This window comes from Pagrus major, chromosome 1 (genome assembly GCF_040436345.1).
Source record: "Pagrus major chromosome 1, Pma_NU_1.0".
NCBI classification, from domain to species: domain Eukaryota; kingdom Metazoa; phylum Chordata; class Actinopteri; order Spariformes; family Sparidae; genus Pagrus; species Pagrus major.
This window is the reverse complement of record NC_133215.1, coordinates 13,631,483-13,650,320: the sequence shown is the minus strand read 5'-3', so window position 1 is coordinate 13,650,320 and position 18,838 is coordinate 13,631,483. Positions and strand designations below refer to the sequence as shown.

The following is an 18,838-nucleotide window of genomic DNA, read 5'->3' as shown; positions in this document are numbered from 1 at the left end:
AAATAAATTACGCGTGAATATTACAGAAGTCACTGATGAAATTGCACTAACATTGCAGGCCAGCAGGGGGCGGACAAGAGTGATGTCAGGCTCATCTACTTTTTTTTTTTATTTAATAAAGCTTTATTTATCAATACAAAACCAACAATATAAAGTCATTGGTGGAATGTAAGTACTGTGCATTCACCCGAGTACTGCTCTTGAGTACTTTTACTCTACATGTATTACATTTATCTGAAAGCTTTACTCAACAGATTTAAATTGTACATGCAAAATATAAGATCATAAAAAATCATGTCATACAATCAGAGGTGTGGACTAAAGTCACTTGACAGAAAATAAATGACTTGGACTCGATATGATGACTTGAATGACTTGTCTGTGTTCATTTGATTTATTTATTTATTCATTAATTTATTTGTTTGTTTGTTTGTGTCTGGCTGTCAGTATTTCACTGTTTCAAAGTGACAAGGAGGGAATATTCTTTTATTGAAGAAATTAAGAAGTAAATAAGCCTTAATAAGATATCAATTTCACTGATTATCAGTTATAATACAAGTACAATTCAATGTCTTTCTTTTTGAACCTGTTACATAAATTGGCTAGTAATATCATTATTAAACAGGTAGTGATACCTTGTCTTTTTCTGCAAGTATCTGCAGTATCTTTGGGAGGGGAGGGGACTTGACTTGCTTTAACTAAGGACTCGACTTGACTTGACCTGACACAACCTGTGACCTGAGTTGACTTGCCCAAGAAAAAAATGACTTGAGTCACATGTCTGAATACAATGCAAAGTTACAGATGATACTATAGGTTAATGGGGTTTCAATTGGCTCTACCTCCCAGGTACAAAGTGAAAAGTAAGAATAGAAAGTAAGGGGAAGTTTCTTAGGCCACAAAACATTCTTGTACGTTAGTTATGGGTGGTTTAACATTTAGAGGGATAAAGGGCTGTCGAGTTTGATATTGGATTACGCTAAATTTAATTAAAGGGGACTATGCACACTACTGAGTGCCATTTTAGTTTCCAATGCAGTTATTTTATTTTAATTACTCAAACAATGAGTAGCTGATCTATTGTAGTCGTGTTTCATGTACATAAAATACTTTGGATGTAAAACACATTATTTTGCTTACATGGAAATATTGCTGTGCTGTTATTGGTGAAAGGGGTTAAATTAAGTACCACAGATAATAAGAACAGATAATAAGAATATAAAATAAAAAGTGTAAACATATGTGCATTAAGCTATGATGTGTGACAACTATTGCAACAAAAATATGTAAAGACATGTGGCTCATATGACACTATAACTACAATGTAGATAATATCAATAATACTGAAATAGGTCATAACTGATAATAAATTACAGTATAAACGCCTGAGATATACTGGAGCAATTAAACACAACAGGCTGCATCATCAGGTAGAGTTCATCTTCGTCATTCCTGCTCATTTCTAATCTAATCTAGGAGAAAAAACATGACGATGGATGTTACAAAAGCAGATACATCCTCAAAAACTACTATTGAAACTTTCAAAATAAATGTATGATAGTCTCATTAGAGCCTGTACAAAAACACTATCTGTCTATCACTTAATTTAAAGAAAATCACACTTATTTAATTACTGATCATTTATACGTCACATTTACATTGTTAGTCTGTGCGGTCACAGATAATAATGACCACAGTCAGGGGATTATAAGCAGTGTACTTTATTCAGTGAAAAAACAACTTTTACAAAATTGAATCAAATAAATCCACAATTGCAAATACATAATTACCATTGATTAATGCCATTTACTTTTAAATAAAAGCAGGCAAAATTTGCTGTTTGCTGAATGTAAAATACAAAATAGAATTCATGAGCTTCGCCCTGAAGCACAAACCAGAATAAATAAGCATAAAGGTTTGGTTTGAATTCATAAGTTTGACAAATAAGCGATGCATATGATCAAAATGTTTGTTCTCTTCCACCAACGGGCTGCATACTAACCAGAATAATACTCAGATACAAACTGTGACCCAAAAGGATGCCGTCTGGTTTCTGTGTTTATGAACCGCGGCGGTATCTGAAATGTGTGTTTTAGAAAATTAGTATGAGTTTCCTGGGAGATATTCTTGTGTAGGAGGCGTCGAGGACAAAGTGGGAACTGAGAACATTTTGTTTTGTTCAGGTACGTTGATCAAGGGTGTCCCATTCAGATCTAAAAAAGACAGACAGACAGGAAACAATTAATTTTAAGTTTCATGTTTCAACAGTTCCAAAAAGTCAAAATGTCCTCTTTTTTACCTTCGTCCACTCTTTTGTCTTGAGATGGAGGGATGTCTTCCTCCTCGGGTGGGGCCAAGTCATCAATCAGGACCTGGTTAGGAGCCTCCCTGCCTTGTGCCGCTACATAGAGGGCCCCCACCTGGCGAGGCGCTGTGGGAGGAGCAGGAGCCTCATCTGGATCAGGGGCTTGGGTTGAGGTGGGGACTGGAAAATCATCTGGAGCTGAAGCTGGAGCCACGTCTTGGACAGGGATTGGAGCCTTATCTAGATCTTTGGTGGGAGCTGGAGCAGGAACTGAGGGTGAAAAAAGAGCTGGAGTCGGGATGAATGGAGCTGGAGCAAAGAGGGGGTTTTGGAGGGATCCAAACACTAGCTGAGGAGCAGGGGCAGCGAGGACAGGTACTGGTTGCACTTCCACAGCAGCTAATATTTGATCGGGGATGACCTCAGCGGGTTCAGGCACCACCACTACTGCAGGAGCTTCCTGAGGCGCTGCTGCCTCCTCCGGCATGACAGATATCTCTGCCGTGGCTTCATTCTTCCTGGGCCTTCCTCTCTTCTTTGTTCCACTCCTGTCCCCTGCAGCTCTCTGTCTTTTCCTCGGGCTCTCCACCCTGAACGAGTACAACAATTGCAATCAACCACAAAAACAGTGGACATTGATATTAGCTCTTTGTGATACTCCTGCAAAGCTAATAGTACAAAGTCCTTGACCTGGATCTGGGGCGTCAATAGAAACAACAGAGCAACCTTTGGTTTCCTCTTGCTCCATATTCAATATAAAGCAGTGTGATAAGCAGCTGATAATGTTTTTACATTGTGGAGTGCAGTGAGTTTTATAATGCCAAAATCTTCCTAACCAATGCTTAAAATTCGACTGTTACTCTCCATTGCATTAAACCAATTATTTGCTGTCTGAGTTGAATTTGTAGAATTCGTCTCTGATGGTAACTCAAACTGATCATAGCTGTAAATGTAGGTCACTGCACTAACATTGACTGTGCTCTTCTATAAATTTACCCCAAAACCCACTGGTTAGTCTCCTTCTCTTCTGCTTCAGCCTTTCTCTTCCTGAGAAGATCCCTGTCCCTCAGTCGTCGGCCGATCCCACCTATAAAACAGAAACCCGTTCAGAGAAACCATCTTAACGAGGGCAGCATAAAATCAAAGAAATGCAGAGCAGTATTTATTCATGCATGACAGGCAAATGTGAGTGAATGATGGCATATCAAGATGTGGTTTTCTACTAGCTACGCCCTGGCAAGTCTTTGACAGAAACCTTTCCATAACACTTAAAATATAATTACACATTTACAACTAAACTTGTCTTTTTATTTGTTGTAACACAGCTCAGATGTTGATTAAAATATTTCTGCATGAGTTGACCTTAGTTGACACCACACTGTATGCAAATGAATAGCTAGCTCACTCAACCTTCTTGAGTTGAAACACTGAAGTACTTCCTTTCAAAAGAAGAGAAGAAATATTAAAAGTTAACCTTTGTCCTCGTTTGGATTCACATATTCCGACTCCTGTTTCTCTTGTTGCAACGTCTCGTCCATTTCTGACTCCTGCTATGAATGAATTCAACTCATTGACGGCGGGCGAGCACAGCACAGAAGACGGAATAACGTCTGACTGTTTTCTATTCCCACCCCTAAGTGAATTATCTGGTTAACCATTACCATAGTGCTGGAAGAGTTCTTGCAGCTTTTGCTCTTATCATATTTGTAAAGCTGGAGGAGTTGGCACAGCACTCAGAGAGAGCGAGAGAGAGAGAGAGAGAGAGAGAGAGAGAGAAGTTGTGTGTAGGCAGTGTGTGACAGGGAGGAAACATGTACAGTATATGTGGTAAAGGAGGAAATACATATATAAGTGGGCTTATGGACTCAAACAATCATGTGTGAAAATGCTGTTTTATTTAACTGGTGACCACATTTGAAAATAAAAAGGGTTTTTCTTTTTTTTATTTGCATGCTAGAGGCTGATAGTGAAGCTAAAATACTGCTGTTGCTTAGCAATGGCAAACCTCAGTACAAACTTTATTACAGACTCAGGGTCCAGGAAAGGACAAGCAATCGATTGAATAAATTACATGCAAAAGCAGAATAAAAGATCATAGTTTCAAAGAGGAAGAAAGTATATATTAGTGTCTTACAAAGAGATAACTGTGTAATCAATGTCTCCACAGCCAGGACTGGTAGCATGAAGTGCTACACCTTACGTTTGATAAAACCAAAATTATTTCATTTTCAGAGACAATAAAGTGGCTCTTTCTAACTATTTATAGCAATTTGCATGTATTAATCACCTTTTTTTTCCCCAGATGTGAGCAGATTGTTCCCTTTACAAGCCTGTGGACGATTTGTTTCAGTTGTTAGATGCTGCTGGACTGTGGATTTCTTTTTGAAGAACTTGGTTCAGACAGTGACAGCCCAAAGGATGTGACTTTATTCTAGAGCGCCTCATCTCAGTGCCTCTCTCCACTCCGCTAACAGAGAGCAACAGTAGCTAACGTTTAGAAATGGAGTCTGCTAACATAAGCTACTGACAGGCTTTCAGCACAATACAGAAGTTGCACAGAACCCCTTTAAGACAGCAAATACATTTAATACACAAGATTTCTTAAAACAACCTGGAAAGCCAGCAGCCACAAGCACTTCACTTGCACTATAACATCTAGGTCTCTTAAATAATATTCTCAAAGCATCAATGAGCTACTTGAAGTCTTCTTAAGCTTGCTTTTTTGTAGTTTGACCACAACACAACAAATGGACGTCTTTCACATCAAAATTATTATTTCTTTACTTTTCTGATCATAATTTTAGTTTATTTTTGAAAGTGTAAAACTAAAATTCTTACATATTGCACCTTTAACTTTTGGTGCGAATCCCAATAAATGGACGGATCAAGGACATTTTTTGCACTTTCTTTTGGTTTGGTTTGTTTTTTTTACATTTTCCTTAATTATTTAGGTGGCTCGCATCTATGAGTCAATACAATTTGATCTGGATCCAAATAAAAATCTGGATCTGGTGGATTTAAATATGTTGTTATATTTTGATATTGGATTAGGCTTGATTGAATTTAAGGGAACTGTTGGGGCTAGGCGGAGGTATTAGATTACTATGTTGAAACGCCATTAGACGCAGCAAGAAATCCTGCCTTCTACTAGCAGGGGCATACCCATCTTATCTCACAGATGGAGAGCTGCTGTAGTGGGGTGTGTTCTCAATCTTCTCACAGCACATTGAGCCCTGATGTGTGCGTTTGAGCCACTCAGAGAGAGAAGCTGTCCAACAGAGTAAATAACACTCAACTGCCAATTGCCTCCAGCTCTGTAGGGGAAATGTTGAGGGTCTCTTGGTTGAATTCACTCACATCTGTATTGAAGGAGCTTCTAGCAATTCACACACACTTTCTCAGAAAAACTGTGTGTCAGTATAAATTGCCGTCTGGTTCATGTATGTAGGACATTCTTTACGGATGGATTTATGGGTGGAAAATATGCGGCTTCACCTGTTTTGTCATTTCAAAAACCTCATCTTCTCTGGGATACACTGACTGAAATGATCAAACTGTCCCATTGTTAGATGAGGGGCTGACACTAATGATTATTTTCATTTTAGATTAAAAAAAAAAAACAGAACATATTTACATTTAAGATGCTGAAATCAGAGAACTTGGACTTTTTTTCTTTGAAAATAGCAGAAAAAACGATTATCAACCACGAATATAGTCGGTTATTAACTGAATGCTTGACAACTAATCAATTAATCATTGCAGCTCTAGTTAGATGTCCCGTTGTCGAACAAAAACTGACACACACATTCAAACTACCTGAAGAGTTAAGTGTGTCCTTTTCCAAATGACAGACTATTATCTGCCTTACTGTTGAAGCCAAAAGCATAAAAGGCTGTCGCTCACACTGACACACACCCTACTGTTGCACAATGAAACTCAAGTTTGAGGAATGTCAAAGCAGATATTACAGTGCCATCTTCTGGTGTGTCTTTTCAACTACCAATCACAGGTTTAATAACCCTTTATATGCATATATATTAAATACACAAGGCCAGAGAGACTATTTTGGATAATGTGCCTTGAATAGTGCACATAAAGCATTACAGCCTATAAACTATGTTCATTTATGTTAACTCTTTATTATACTACTGACTGAACATGAAAAATCTCTCATTTGACCAAAAATACAAAACATTATTGCTGATTTTATGTGTTAATTCACAAAAAAAAAAATCAGCCATTCATACTGAGCAGACTTCTTCTTGGAGGCCAGGCGTCTCAGGAAGTACAGGGGGGTGGGGTTAGAGGGGGTGCCATACTCTCCATATGCATATACAATGCTCTCTTTACTGCAAACCAAACACACCCCTCCTTTCTTGCAATGTGTCCAAAAAAAAAAACGGTTAAAAGAAAGTGACATTTAAGAGCCAAAAAAAAAAAAAAAGTACAACACATTTTATCCATTATGCAGTTTATTGATCAAAATTGTCAAAATACAAATTCACCATTTCATTGCCTGGGCTGCAATTACAATCTAACAAAGGAGATGTTTGTAGCTTTTGGTGGCAACAGGTTTGAGCAACACTATAGAAACAGGATTTCCTTATGTTATGTTAGATATTTGCCTTACTTGCACACTGGATATGAAACGATACCACTACTACAACGTTAAACATATAAAACGTGGGCACGTTTTAAAAAGCTATGAAACTTTATTAAGTTAAGCAGATAAACAAAGTAAGCCATATGACCTACTTTATCGACGTCTAATTGGTTGAGTGCTATTTTTGGGGGGGTAAAGTGTACACATGTGTTCTGCACGCCTTCATTTAATAACAGTGGCTTCACATACAGAAAGGATCCCCCGTCTTCACTAAACATCGTACAGTAGTTTCCTTGCAGAAATAAATTGCACCATAGCACCGTTTCGGGGCAGCGTCATGTTTTGTGACTGCAATGCCTTTGTGGAGGCGATGGGCGGTTCTGGACGCAGATGGCGCTGTTGAGCATATATTTTGTTTCAGTCCCGTTTCCCTCCATGGTTTCTCCTCTCTCCGACTAACTTAGCGTTTGGCTCAGTTCATTATACAGTCCTATATTCTCCCTCCATTAGGGCATCTCTGCCTTTGGACTGAAGATCCCACCAAAACCCAAGAGAGAAAAGTTTAACTTTCATAGGGCAAGATGGACATGAAAAAGAGGATCCACTTGGAGCTAAGAAACAGGACACCGTCTGATGTGAGTCGTGCTTTTTTAAAACCAGCCCTTAGTTTTCTGGCTAGCCTTTGCTAGCCTGCTTGCTACTTTTTTTTTGCTTTGCGAGTGACCTGTGTGGCTAACGTAATGGTGACCACATGGGCTTTAGATTGTGTTTCTCGTTTATAATAGGGCGGAAAAACACTCGCACAACAAAGCTTAATCCTTTATACTGCTCGGGATTGGGCGTATAGGGGCAACGAGACGAGAAAAGCTATATTCAATCGTTACTTTGAAACGGCGATTCCTCAGCTTGCTGGCATTATTGCAGTGCTTTAACCGTTTCGCAGCCTCCTTGGTCAGCGGTGCACACACGATCCAGCTCGACTCCACCGATGTAGCACAATTAGTAAACTTCTTTTTACGCTGGTAGATGAGGAAATCTTCCTCCTCCTGCGCCGCGTTTGGCATTCACATAGTGGTATATTTTATACAGTCCTCGGAAGCCATGTTTGCTGCTAGCATAACTGCTAAAATGGGGCGCTTTTTTTTTTTTGCTTTTTTTTTGTTGGTATTACAAATGCTCTTTACAACTCTGATGCGTTCGTGCAAGAAAGAAAAAAAAAGAAAAAAGAGTTTTTGCTTAACGGGGCCGATCACGAGTTACGTCTTGAAATTTCTGTAGAGTACGTTAATATCAAATGGCCAGATTCAGCAGCGACAACAAAAAAAACAGTCACTTGATTCACGAGTCATCCATACCTTTTTCACCATAAGCTCAGCCAGTTTGATGTCTGCACAAACAACAAAAAAGAGCCAGCTGCCCCCTGTAATCGTGCTTTGTTTGAAGCCACGTTTAAGCTGTTGCGATTTGTAAGTTGTTGGTTTTTTTTTTAAAGGGAGTGTGCAGCAGTTAATTCCCTAAAATAGCTTGCAACACTTAGTACAGCAGCGACGTTGCCCCCCTTTCATATCGTTGCATCTACACCGTCTAAACATTGCATACTTATTTAATGAAGTCTGGTGGTCGGATGATTCCCAGCCAGAATCAGACAGCAGCCACCTAACTTAGTATTTTTGTTCCCGCCATATTACCCCCATCGCTACACTGCTCAAAGACAACAAAAAGAAAAAAGAAAAAATACCCGGTTGTAAACTTAAAACATCAAAACAACAGCGAGCGTTTTCTTCCAGTCGTTGTCATTTAAAAGCTAAACTTGACATCGTTTGCAACTACACGGATCGATGTGTTAGCCGGCCGGCCAGCTTCATTTCACCGAGCCAGCCTGCCTGAATGACACGGGAGATCCGGTGCACCGCGCTTCATGCGTGGGCAGCCAAAAACTCGACGGTCGGCGTTTCCCCTCGACTCATGCACGAAATAAAACTAATTAAACATCGGAAAAATAACAAAGGTTATGTGTAAGTAGCGATAATTACTTTCTAAACAGCACTTTTTTTTTGCCATTGAAGTGTTCAGAGAACTGCATACTGTATCTCAGGAATCGCCATGTTGTCATTCTGTCGTCTTTGAAGCTCTGGGAGAAAGGAACTGTCTCCATCTTTGTTTTTACTAAATTTCCGTTCTCAATATATTTCCTTCGCCACTTCGACCTGAAAACGATGCAGTACCCTGTAACAAACTGGCAATATCGGTCGTTCGCTCGACGACAAAGAATATTCCACTTCCCCAATGAAAGCTGGTTATACGGAAAAAAAGAAAATCTTTTCTAAGGGTGTATTCGCAATCCTTTCCGTTGCTGTTGGGTTGGCTAATGGCGGGCAGACAGACCTCTGTAGCTGCTCCTCTACTGCACGGCAGCGTTTAAAAGGGGCAATGGCTAGCGTGTAGCAAGCTAGCTCACAAAAATCATTGCATTTGTCATTAGTGACTGCATCGGCAGGCCATGGGAAGCTGCCGCTTTTGCTCTTCCTCGTCTCAAACAAACCCATTCACTAGCTGTCGCGCCCGGGTAAATTAAGCACACAGCGACTCAAAGTGTTTTGAGACGGAGACGAGGCGTCCATTGAGGGGTTTTACTTGAGAAATCGTGATCTTTGACGTTTGGCAACAACTTTTTTTGCAACGTTTTCGTCCAACACCGAATTGCGCAACCAGTGTTGGCTTTTCACTGACTGAAAGTAACTCCGCCTTCAGACTTGTTTTTCTAATATTTAACAGCAACTACAAAATGCCTTTTGATTATTTTACACAAAGTAAAAGGCCATTTTGCTAAACAACTGCACCCACCCACCCTCCCCCATTAAACACGCTGTGGTTGTGTTGTTTGACAGCTTGTTTTTATCCAAGATGTTTTTAGTTGACAAAAATAAAATCATTTTGTTTTGTAAAAGAGAGTTTGTGGAATATTTTTGCAATATTAAAAATTTTGTTTGTTTTATGTAAATTTGTAATTATGGATCAATAATGAGATGGTTCCACTCAATGCACAAAACAGTAGAGATTTTACGTGGTAATACATATTTTTTATGTATTTCAGGTACGAGAACTTGTCCTCGACAATTGTCGATCAAGTGAAGGAAAAATTGAAGGCCTCACAGCTGAGTTTGTCAACCTGGAGTTCCTCAGTTTGATAAATGTTGGCTTAATCTCAGTCTCCAACCTGCCTAAACTAGGAAAACTCAAAAAGGTAAAAGTGACGTTTCACCTTCATACTTCCATGTAAAATCTGAAATGTGACAGCGGTGTCAGCTGGAGTAATGTTTCCTTCTTCTGTCTTTCAGCTGGAGTTGAGTGACAACAGAATCAGTGGCGGCCTTGATGTTTTAGCAGAGAAACTACCCAACCTCACACATCTAAACCTGAGCGGCAACAAATTGAAAGACATCAGCACGTTGGAACCATTGGTATGATTCAACTCACATGCGCGCTCGCCATGCATAACTATTTGCATGCCTACACGATGTGTATATTTAGTCTGAGGTTGCTGCATGCAATGTGCTTTTTGTTGTCATATCTCATGTTTACTTTACTATGATTAGACAAAGAGCTTTGAATATTCCTACAAACTGTTGTTATGTATGCAGCTGTATTCATGTAAATGTGATTAGTAGTGATGCAAATTTTAAGTAATTTCTTGACTTGATAGTCTGCTGACTTAATCAATTATTGGTTCGTCATTAATAATTTATGAAGTATGGAGGACATTTTCCCATTGGAAGACTGAGTTACCATTGACTTGATCTATAGGAGGCAACATTAGGAGTTAAAAGAACAGATAAAGTGAACACCAAGTTACTTAAATAATAAACTAAATAATACAAAATAATGACTAAGCGCTATTCAACAACTGGCCCAACAAAATCCAACCCATATTTAGGTTACTAAATGGCTAAAATGTAAAAACATCAGTTTGTATAGAATCGTCTTTTTGTATTTGTTAAATGACAAATTACGTGTAATTTAATTTAATACATTTTCTCATTCCAGTATTTTATTTTGATATATTTGATAAACGAGAATTTGCAACAAAGTATTTTTTGATGTATTTGTGCCTGTCTCCAATACATTTTTAATCAGTTAAATTCTTAAAGACAATCAATCGATTAATGATTCATCATTAACATCCCTGGACTGATTGCAGTTCATTAACTGTTCTCAAATCACAGCTAAAAAGCAGCATATACATTTTTAATTTAAGCCCTGTTTTCTGTTTATTTGGATATTGATATTCAAACGATCTGTTGTTACACTGAATTATTTACTGGAACCAACCCTCTTTATCAATAACTCATGTGATTAATACTCGCTCGCATTAATTTCCAATAACTATTTGAAACTCGTATCAGAACAAAAATGTTTTTGAGAACTTAAGAAAACTGCATACACGATTCCTCTAGTTAGGACTGCAAGAAACTGCAGTGTATGTTGTGATCTAGTAGATTATTTGGAAATTGAATTGGGAAACCAAAACTTTATTGATAAAATCAACAGATACAAAAGTCTTTTTGTCTGTTAGAGAGTATTAACTATCCGGCAAATAATAGTAGTTCATCACATTGATGGAAAAAATGTCATAAATCCAATACTGCCTCAAAGTTGTTGTAGTAGTACAATGCCAGAGATGATAAAGAGATAACCTACTCTGTATAAATGTTACATCTACTGTTTATTTACAGACCAACCAAGCTTATGCACAGTCTACACACATTGGCATGTAGTGTCCTTAACTCAAGACATGACAGTAGTTCAGCTTATCACAATTAGAGCTTTAACAATTAGTTGATCAAAGGAAAAACAACCTCCAACTATTTTCATAACTGATTAATCATTTAATTCATTTTTCAAGCAAAACTGTTAAATATTTGCTGGTTCCAGCTTCTTAAATGTACAGAGTTGCTGCTTTTCTTCATCATTTATGATGGTCTTTGGGTTTTGGATGTTGGTTGAACAAAAGATGCGATTCGAAGGTGTCACTTTGGCCCCGCAGAAATTGTGATGAGCATTTTTCACAAGTTTTTTATTACATTTTATAGACTAAAAAATTTATTGTGATAAATAAATAAATAATCTTTAGTTGCAGTCCTAATCGCAGTACTTGACTGTATCTGATCAACAGAAAAAGCTGGATAACCTGAAGAGTTTGGACCTGTTCAACTGTGAAGTGACAAACCTGAACGACTACAGAGAGAGCGTGTTCAAACTGCTGCCCCAGCTCACCTACCTGGATGGCTATGACATGGAGGACAGGGAAGCCTCTGACTCTGACGGAGAGGTGGACGGAGACGGTGTAGATGATGATGAAGATGAAGGTAAGAAGCTCTTCCAGTATCTAACAGATGGCTTCCTGGTCTTGCTGCTGTAATGCTATCCTTTAGTCCACAATAGCTGCCCTCATGACTGCTGCCTGCCTGGAACTTGGCTTTGATTTTCAACACAATTTAAATTGGTGGTTTACTGATTGTTGCTTATTTTTGTATTGCAGAGGGAGAGGAGGAGGAAGACGAGGACGGCGAGGAGGAGGACTTTGATGAGGAAGAGGATGATGAGGAAGATGAAGAGGAGGTAGAAGGAGAAGAGGATGACGACGAGGTCAGCGGAGAAGATGAGGTAACAAGAATAAAAGCTCGACGGGGATTATTTGGCTGAACATTTTGTACAAGGAGTTCAGATGTATCGTTTCTGTTTTAACTTGTACATTTTTGTTGACCAAGGAGGAAGACTTCGGTCAGGATGGGGAAGTGGATGAAGAAGACGACGATGACGATGATGACGAAGACGGTACGTAACATTTCCTTAGTTTCTAAATGCCCCTTCGCATATCAAAAACATAAAAACCCTTAAAAAAACGTATTTCAACATAGTAAACTATTAATGTAACTGAAATACAACACTCCTTTTTCATATCACAGTACAAGGAATGATTACATATTATTCTGATTGGGTTGAAGCGTCGATGGCATACCAAATGAAAAAAAATACAATTTACCAACTCAAAAAAGTATTTTTACTGTTTAGTTACTGCTCAAAATTTAAGTCCAAAATCATATACAGCGTGTACTATCATACTGCCCTTGTGTTATTACGTAGTAATGTGTGTAGTCAAAGGTCAGTAGTCAAATGTACTAAAACTGCAGTTGGACACAAAACAGTTTTGCCATTAATGTCAAGGCAGAATGGCCTAGAAGGGATAGTGGCCTTTAGATTTTACATTTATTTGTACAAAAGCTGCAGATATTGGTAAATTGTGTACATAATGTTGAGTACATTCACATTTAATGGTGTCATGGTGAACTTGATAATGACTAATACAAACTCGATATCAGGAATAATATGACACCTGCTGGTGGCTTTGTTTACAGAGGAAGCTTTATGCAGGAGAGTTTAAAAAGTTCACAGGGACTTATCAAGTGCCTGCTACACTGATTACATTATTGACTATTCATTATATAACTGGAATAAGATAATTGTACTTGATCAGTTACAAGTCAAAAATGATATAAGAATGTTAAAACCGACAAGCTTGGAGTGTAAAATTGGAGAGAAGGGCCGGTTAAATCCTGAAAAATGTCAATACTGAAGATGCATATCTGACACTGTTTATTTTGAGCTGCTGATCATGTAACATTATAACATGTAGGGGCAGCAAAACATGATAGTGTCCATTCTTAAACACTGCCCACACTTCCTGAGATTACACCAGAGCAGCCATTCTCAGCCAGGGCGCCTCAGAGCACCATCTAGAAAGGCTAAGATGTAGTCAGCCAACATGGATGATTTAATTGTCCGTAGCTCCAATGAGATTTGATGTGTTAAAACTTGTAGACTTTTCCCTCCTCTCTGAACCCCTGTACTGCGAATTGCATCGTGTTTTTTTTTTTTTTACATCAGTGTGCTGCAGTTGTTCTTCTCCCTCCTCTTCTTGTGTATGTTCCTTGGTGAATCGCAAACTAGACTTTAAAAGGGCATACCATCACCTATTGTATTTGAGTGTGTAGATGCTGCGCTTGTCAATGAAAGCAATCTGGCTTCGTATATCAGCTCTATTTATTAGCTTTTTTTATTATAATTTTTTTATTATTATTCTTTTATTCTTATTTTAAAGATATTATAAATACATATCATGTGTTCCTACTAGTTATTTTTCTTTCCAAATGTATTCACAAATACACAGATACATTTTTCTTTCTCTGAAATAACATTTTTTCACAATTAAAGCATGAGACCTAGGATGTCTAATTTAGAGATTTTTAGCAGATAACACCCTAAATTAATGTTAAACAGCCATAGTATTTCTAAGATATGTTAAGCATAAAGACTACTATATATAGATTGTAAGAATCTTGCATATTGTGATTGTGACATGACTCGAGGGCTAGAAGGAGTCGGGTTGTTATTTTGATGCCTGCAGATGGAATATTCCTTTTAATATTCACCGTTTTGCTTAAATTGAAGTTTCGTGGTCTTGGCACCCCTGACACACCACATGACACAGATTTCCTCTTTGCCCCCAGAAGCAGAAACTGGCAAAGGCGAGAAGAGAAAGCGAGACCCAGAGGATGACGACGATGACGACGATGATGAAGACGACGATTAAGAGCAAAACTGAAAACGAGAGCCTACCGAGTTACCCTTCCTCCCCCACAAACCCGAACGTCCGCCCTCCTACGACTCGCACCGCCTTTGTAATCCACGTCTACCCCCCCCCCAGCTCTGAGCTCTTTTTATGGGGCAAGACTGTACCGGATGGGTGGGCCAAGTGGAGCTGCCCTCCCTCTTTTTTTCTCCCCCCACCCCATGGAACTGAGAGCCACCCAACACCCTCCACCTCACCCACCCCACGGCCCCGAGGTTCTCAGGCAGCCCAGCACTCAGCATTCCACAATTTCACTGTCGATCCCTCTTTATGTATTCCCGTGTGAGGACTTTGGGACTGGTATCTAGTTTTGGGTCTGTGCTTTTAATATTTTGTTGGAAGAATTATTTTTTGTTGTTGGGTTTATTATTTCTCATTTTTTGTCTTTTATTTTTTTCTGTTCCTTATTTTTCCCAATAAAATTATTGCTATAGCAGCTGTGCAACCAGCGAGCCATGATTTTTAGTGTGGCTGCCTGTTGCACAAATCAAGGTTGTAGCTACATTTTTACTTTCTGTATGACAAAAAAAACAACTTTGTAAATAAAATGTTAACATTTTGTGCTTTTCTCTCGTCCTGCCTTGCTTTTCTGGTGTCCCAAAAACTAACAAAAAGGGATGAAATGGCGGCCATATGGTCCCTTTCCCTTTCTCTCATCGACCCCTGCTGTTACGCTCTCATCATGCTGGTCACTGCAGTGGCCACAGGAAAGGCTTTAAAAAATGGGTTTATTATTTTTTTTATGGGTCTATGTTGATACAATACTCACATGCAATGTAATGTACTAAATGTATTTTTACACAGAATGTGGATTGTGGACATTGTCCGCCATCAAGGGATCACTTGGCAGCCATCATGGACAGGAAAAATGAGCACAGTCGTGGTTCCCAGCCACTTTATGTGTTGGCTTCATGTCTATGAGCTGTGAACAATTTCATGTGAATAACTTTTATAGGGCCGCAGAGGAAAGCATGTAAAAAGTGTGTTGAGGGAGAGGGGGGAAAAAAGAGGCAAAAATACAATATCTGTTTTTTTCTTTTCCAACTTGTCAAACAACCCTCATTTTGTGACTTATGGTGGTGGGACCTGACCCCCAGATTGGGAACGGGTAATTTACAGTGACCAATAACTTTGAATGCACCTATAGTACTGATTTGAAAATATCTTTTTTTAAACACAAATCTTCACTGTAAGCTAAGCTACAGGCATTAGGGTGCACCCCATCTGAAATGCACAAGCTTAGAAAAGGTTTAAGTGAGGAGAAAGCTGCAACACTGTTATGCTCCGGAAATGTTTTGTGGACTACGAAACGTCACCCGACTTTCTATCAGCATGGGGGTGAGTACATAATGACTGAATTTTCATTTTTGAATGACCCATTGCTTAAATGCTGGAGCAGCCTGCAGTGAATAATACATTCTGTGACAAAATGTCATTTTTCACTTTACAGACACAGTAATGTTACTCAGAGAGTCTGAAACGCCTTTATTTTTTACATTAAGCCAAGCAATAGCAACCAAAGTGCATTACTGTGCTTTTGAAGAACAATAATGTGTTTTTAAAGCAGTTTGTGGCTGCTGCTGCTCCTTTTAGAGCCCATGTTTGAATTTTAAACACAAGCCAGCCGATCATGTGCAGATGAAAAATGTCAGCCCTCCACATTTTGCAGCTTCAGACACTCAAAATAGTCAAGAGTTAACTGAGGAAGATATAGGACCTGCAAGCAGCACAGAAACCTCTGCTAAAATATTAATGTGTTTGTGCAATTGAGTTAAAATGCTTTTTACTTCAATTTATTGTTTTAGGCAGGGCAATATTCTGCTCTATTAGAGAAGAGACAAATGGATTTCTCAGAAAAGTTTAATTATATTTCATGTGATGAATATATTTTTTGCATGTTTTAGAAACAATATTTAAAGAAAAGGTTTTTTTTTTAGTTGTCACTAAAAGCATTCAACAATTTAAAGACATCACAATAATTGCATTAAAATGCAGGCACAGTGAGGCGCATATGAACCCAGCAACAACCCTTTAATGAAATGCTTTATTAAATCAGACAGTGAATGCTACAGCTGAGTCCGCAGCAACATTATTGCTCCAGTGTAATGTAAGAAATGTGCATGCTTTAATACCGAGAGGTCTCTGGAATGGATCGATAATGTTCTCATTTGGCTTGTTGAGAAGTTTTTCTGAGGACTTGGCCACATTCATAAAAGAGCAACAGAATGATGATCATCTATTACAAGTTTTAGAACAGCAAAGCAGTCATCAGTGTACCACAACACTGTGATGATTCATTTATAAGATAACTCGGGAGAAACGGCAAGAAAAGATTTATGAAGAAAGAGCTTGCCTTTTCAACTCCATTCTGGTTATTGTTAATAATCTATGTTCATGGATGACAAGTATATTGAAACTACTTGTGCAAACTGCATTTGCACAAGTTTACAAGGTGGTACACCACAAATATCCAAAAATATGAGTGGGTATTTATTGATCTAGCTGGCAGTAAAGTCATGATTTTTTAGTGTCATACTGTAGCTTTGAAATAGTGTCATTTCACCAAAACCACAAATATTAAACCAAATACAATCATTCATCAAATTAAAGGGATATTCCAGCAATTTAGTATTGCACATAAATGAAGCTGGTCAGGGGTCACAATATCCTGACTTTTGGTCCGTAGTATGGGTCAAGCTATAAAATGCTGCATTCAGTGGCATCTCTTTGTTAACTAGTAAACGCTATTTGTTTCAAATTCCACAGATATTCCAGTGTGTTATCCCCAAGCCCGAGTTGAAATAACTCAAGTGACATCATAAAAACATTCAGTTATGAAAATGATTGGTGAAGTAACATTTCATAATAATGAGCTGAGTTTTAATAATATCTTAGTCACACATTATTGGTAAATGTATGTATTTTCACAATGCATTCATATGATTATCTTATGGCTTTTTTATGTATTTAAAGGAGACATATTGTGCTTTTTTCAGGTTCATAATTTTATTTTGGGTTACTGCTATTGCTATGTTTTAATGCTCAATAAACACATCAGTTTTCTCATACTCTGCAGTGCTGAAGAGACGCTCTGTTTTAGCTCCTGTCTCTTTAAGGCCCCCCCCTCCTCCCAAATACGCAGTCTGCTCTGATTGGTCAGCTCACACACGCCTGAGCCAGCACCGCTCACCATGACTTCAGTCGGCTGTGCTGTGCTGCATAAATTATGCAAATGTATGACGTGGTGATGTATTGTGATGTCAAGAAGTCACGGAATTAAAGGCGGGACTACTGATGAGGCGTTTCAGGCACTTCAGGAGCAGAGAGGAGCTCCCGTTGGCACAGACTGTTTTAAATTTAAAGACGGGTTAGGGTTAATGGATAAGAACCTTTAAAACACATTAAAGGAAAGGGAAAAAAACGAAAAAGCAAAATAGGTCTCCTTTAATATTACAATTCTGGGGATATGGGAGGTAATATGGGGCAACTGTAAAAAGAGTGAGAGCAGATCACATTTCTGCTGTTCTTGGTTCAGTCACTATGAAATAGTGCTAAAGAAATGGGCTCAAAAATGGCAGCTGCTATTGTTATTTATCTGGAGATATGCAGTATTTATCTGTGGTATCAACTGCGTCAAGCACTGAGTTCCAAAGCTAACTTAAGCAGACACTTAAACAATGTTTTCTCACTTGCATCGACTTCTGTGAGGCAGAAATAGTATAAATACATTTAAAATAAAGCCAATTTGAATACATTCTTTGGGATCTGTCACCTTAAAAGGTGCTATATGTAAGAATTGACCACTTGTCAAATTCAACAAATAGGGGACAGCATATCAATACAGTAACTGCTTACTGCTGATAACTGTAGCTGTCGTTAGCTAGTTAGCTCAGTTAGGCGTGCAGCAAGCAGTCAAGAGTGGGAGGCCGAAGCATCAGGGAGGCTAGTTGGTTAGCATGCTAACTTCGGAAGAAATCTCTGCAACAGCGTAGACGTCATAACATCAAAACTGTTATTTCTTCACATTCTGTTGATCATTTCTGTCCATTTTTTAATCTTGTCAACTAAATTCTTACATATTGCACCTTTAAAGTGTTGTGATGTGAACAAACGGCCAAATCAGCCCTTGAGATCGTCCACTGGCCACAGCACATTGTGGCAACGCGCTGAGACTTGTCCACCAAAAGCAGTCGGTGGTTAGAGGACAAAAGTCAGCCAGAGATGAGGCTGTGCTAGAACT

The 18,838-nt window shown here is 38.6% G+C and overlaps 3 protein-coding genes across 5 annotated transcripts in view; 1 reads left to right on the top strand and 2 right to left on the bottom strand.

The window, feature by feature from the left end:
- The window catches only part of uso1 (USO1 vesicle transport factor), a 412,569-nt gene that overhangs the window by 328,548 nt on the left and 65,183 nt on the right, over positions 1-18,838 (bottom strand). The gene's annotated exons all lie outside the window — the stretch shown is intronic.
- On the bottom strand, positions 1,706-3,975 carry hemgn (hemogen). 2 transcript variants are annotated; one of them, XM_073473154.1, is made up of 4 exons: positions 3,780-3,975; positions 3,302-3,392; positions 2,300-2,895; positions 1,706-2,213 (listed from the first exon to the last, which is right to left on the bottom strand). In XM_073473154.1, the coding sequence occupies exons 1-4, from the start codon at positions 3,841-3,843 to the stop codon at positions 2,101-2,103; spliced, it is 864 nt and encodes a 287-aa protein (XP_073329255.1). In that variant the 5' UTR covers positions 3,844-3,975; the 3' UTR covers positions 1,706-2,100. The 2 variants fall into 2 exon arrangements, with proteins under 2 accessions (XP_073329255.1, XP_073329263.1); XM_073473162.1 differs by having other exon boundaries at positions 3,314-3,392; positions 3,780-3,939.
- On the top strand, positions 7,113-15,157 carry anp32b (acidic (leucine-rich) nuclear phosphoprotein 32 family, member B). Of its 2 annotated transcripts, none has more exons than XM_073465527.1 (7): positions 7,113-7,543; positions 10,003-10,152; positions 10,247-10,369; positions 12,082-12,274; positions 12,448-12,572; positions 12,677-12,743; positions 14,477-15,157. In XM_073465527.1, the coding sequence occupies exons 1-7, from the start codon at positions 7,490-7,492 to the stop codon at positions 14,557-14,559; spliced, it is 795 nt and encodes a 264-aa protein (XP_073321628.1). In that variant the 5' UTR covers positions 7,113-7,489; the 3' UTR covers positions 14,560-15,157. The 2 variants fall into 2 exon arrangements, with proteins under 2 accessions (XP_073321628.1, XP_073321635.1); XM_073465534.1 differs by having other exon boundaries at positions 14,480-14,647.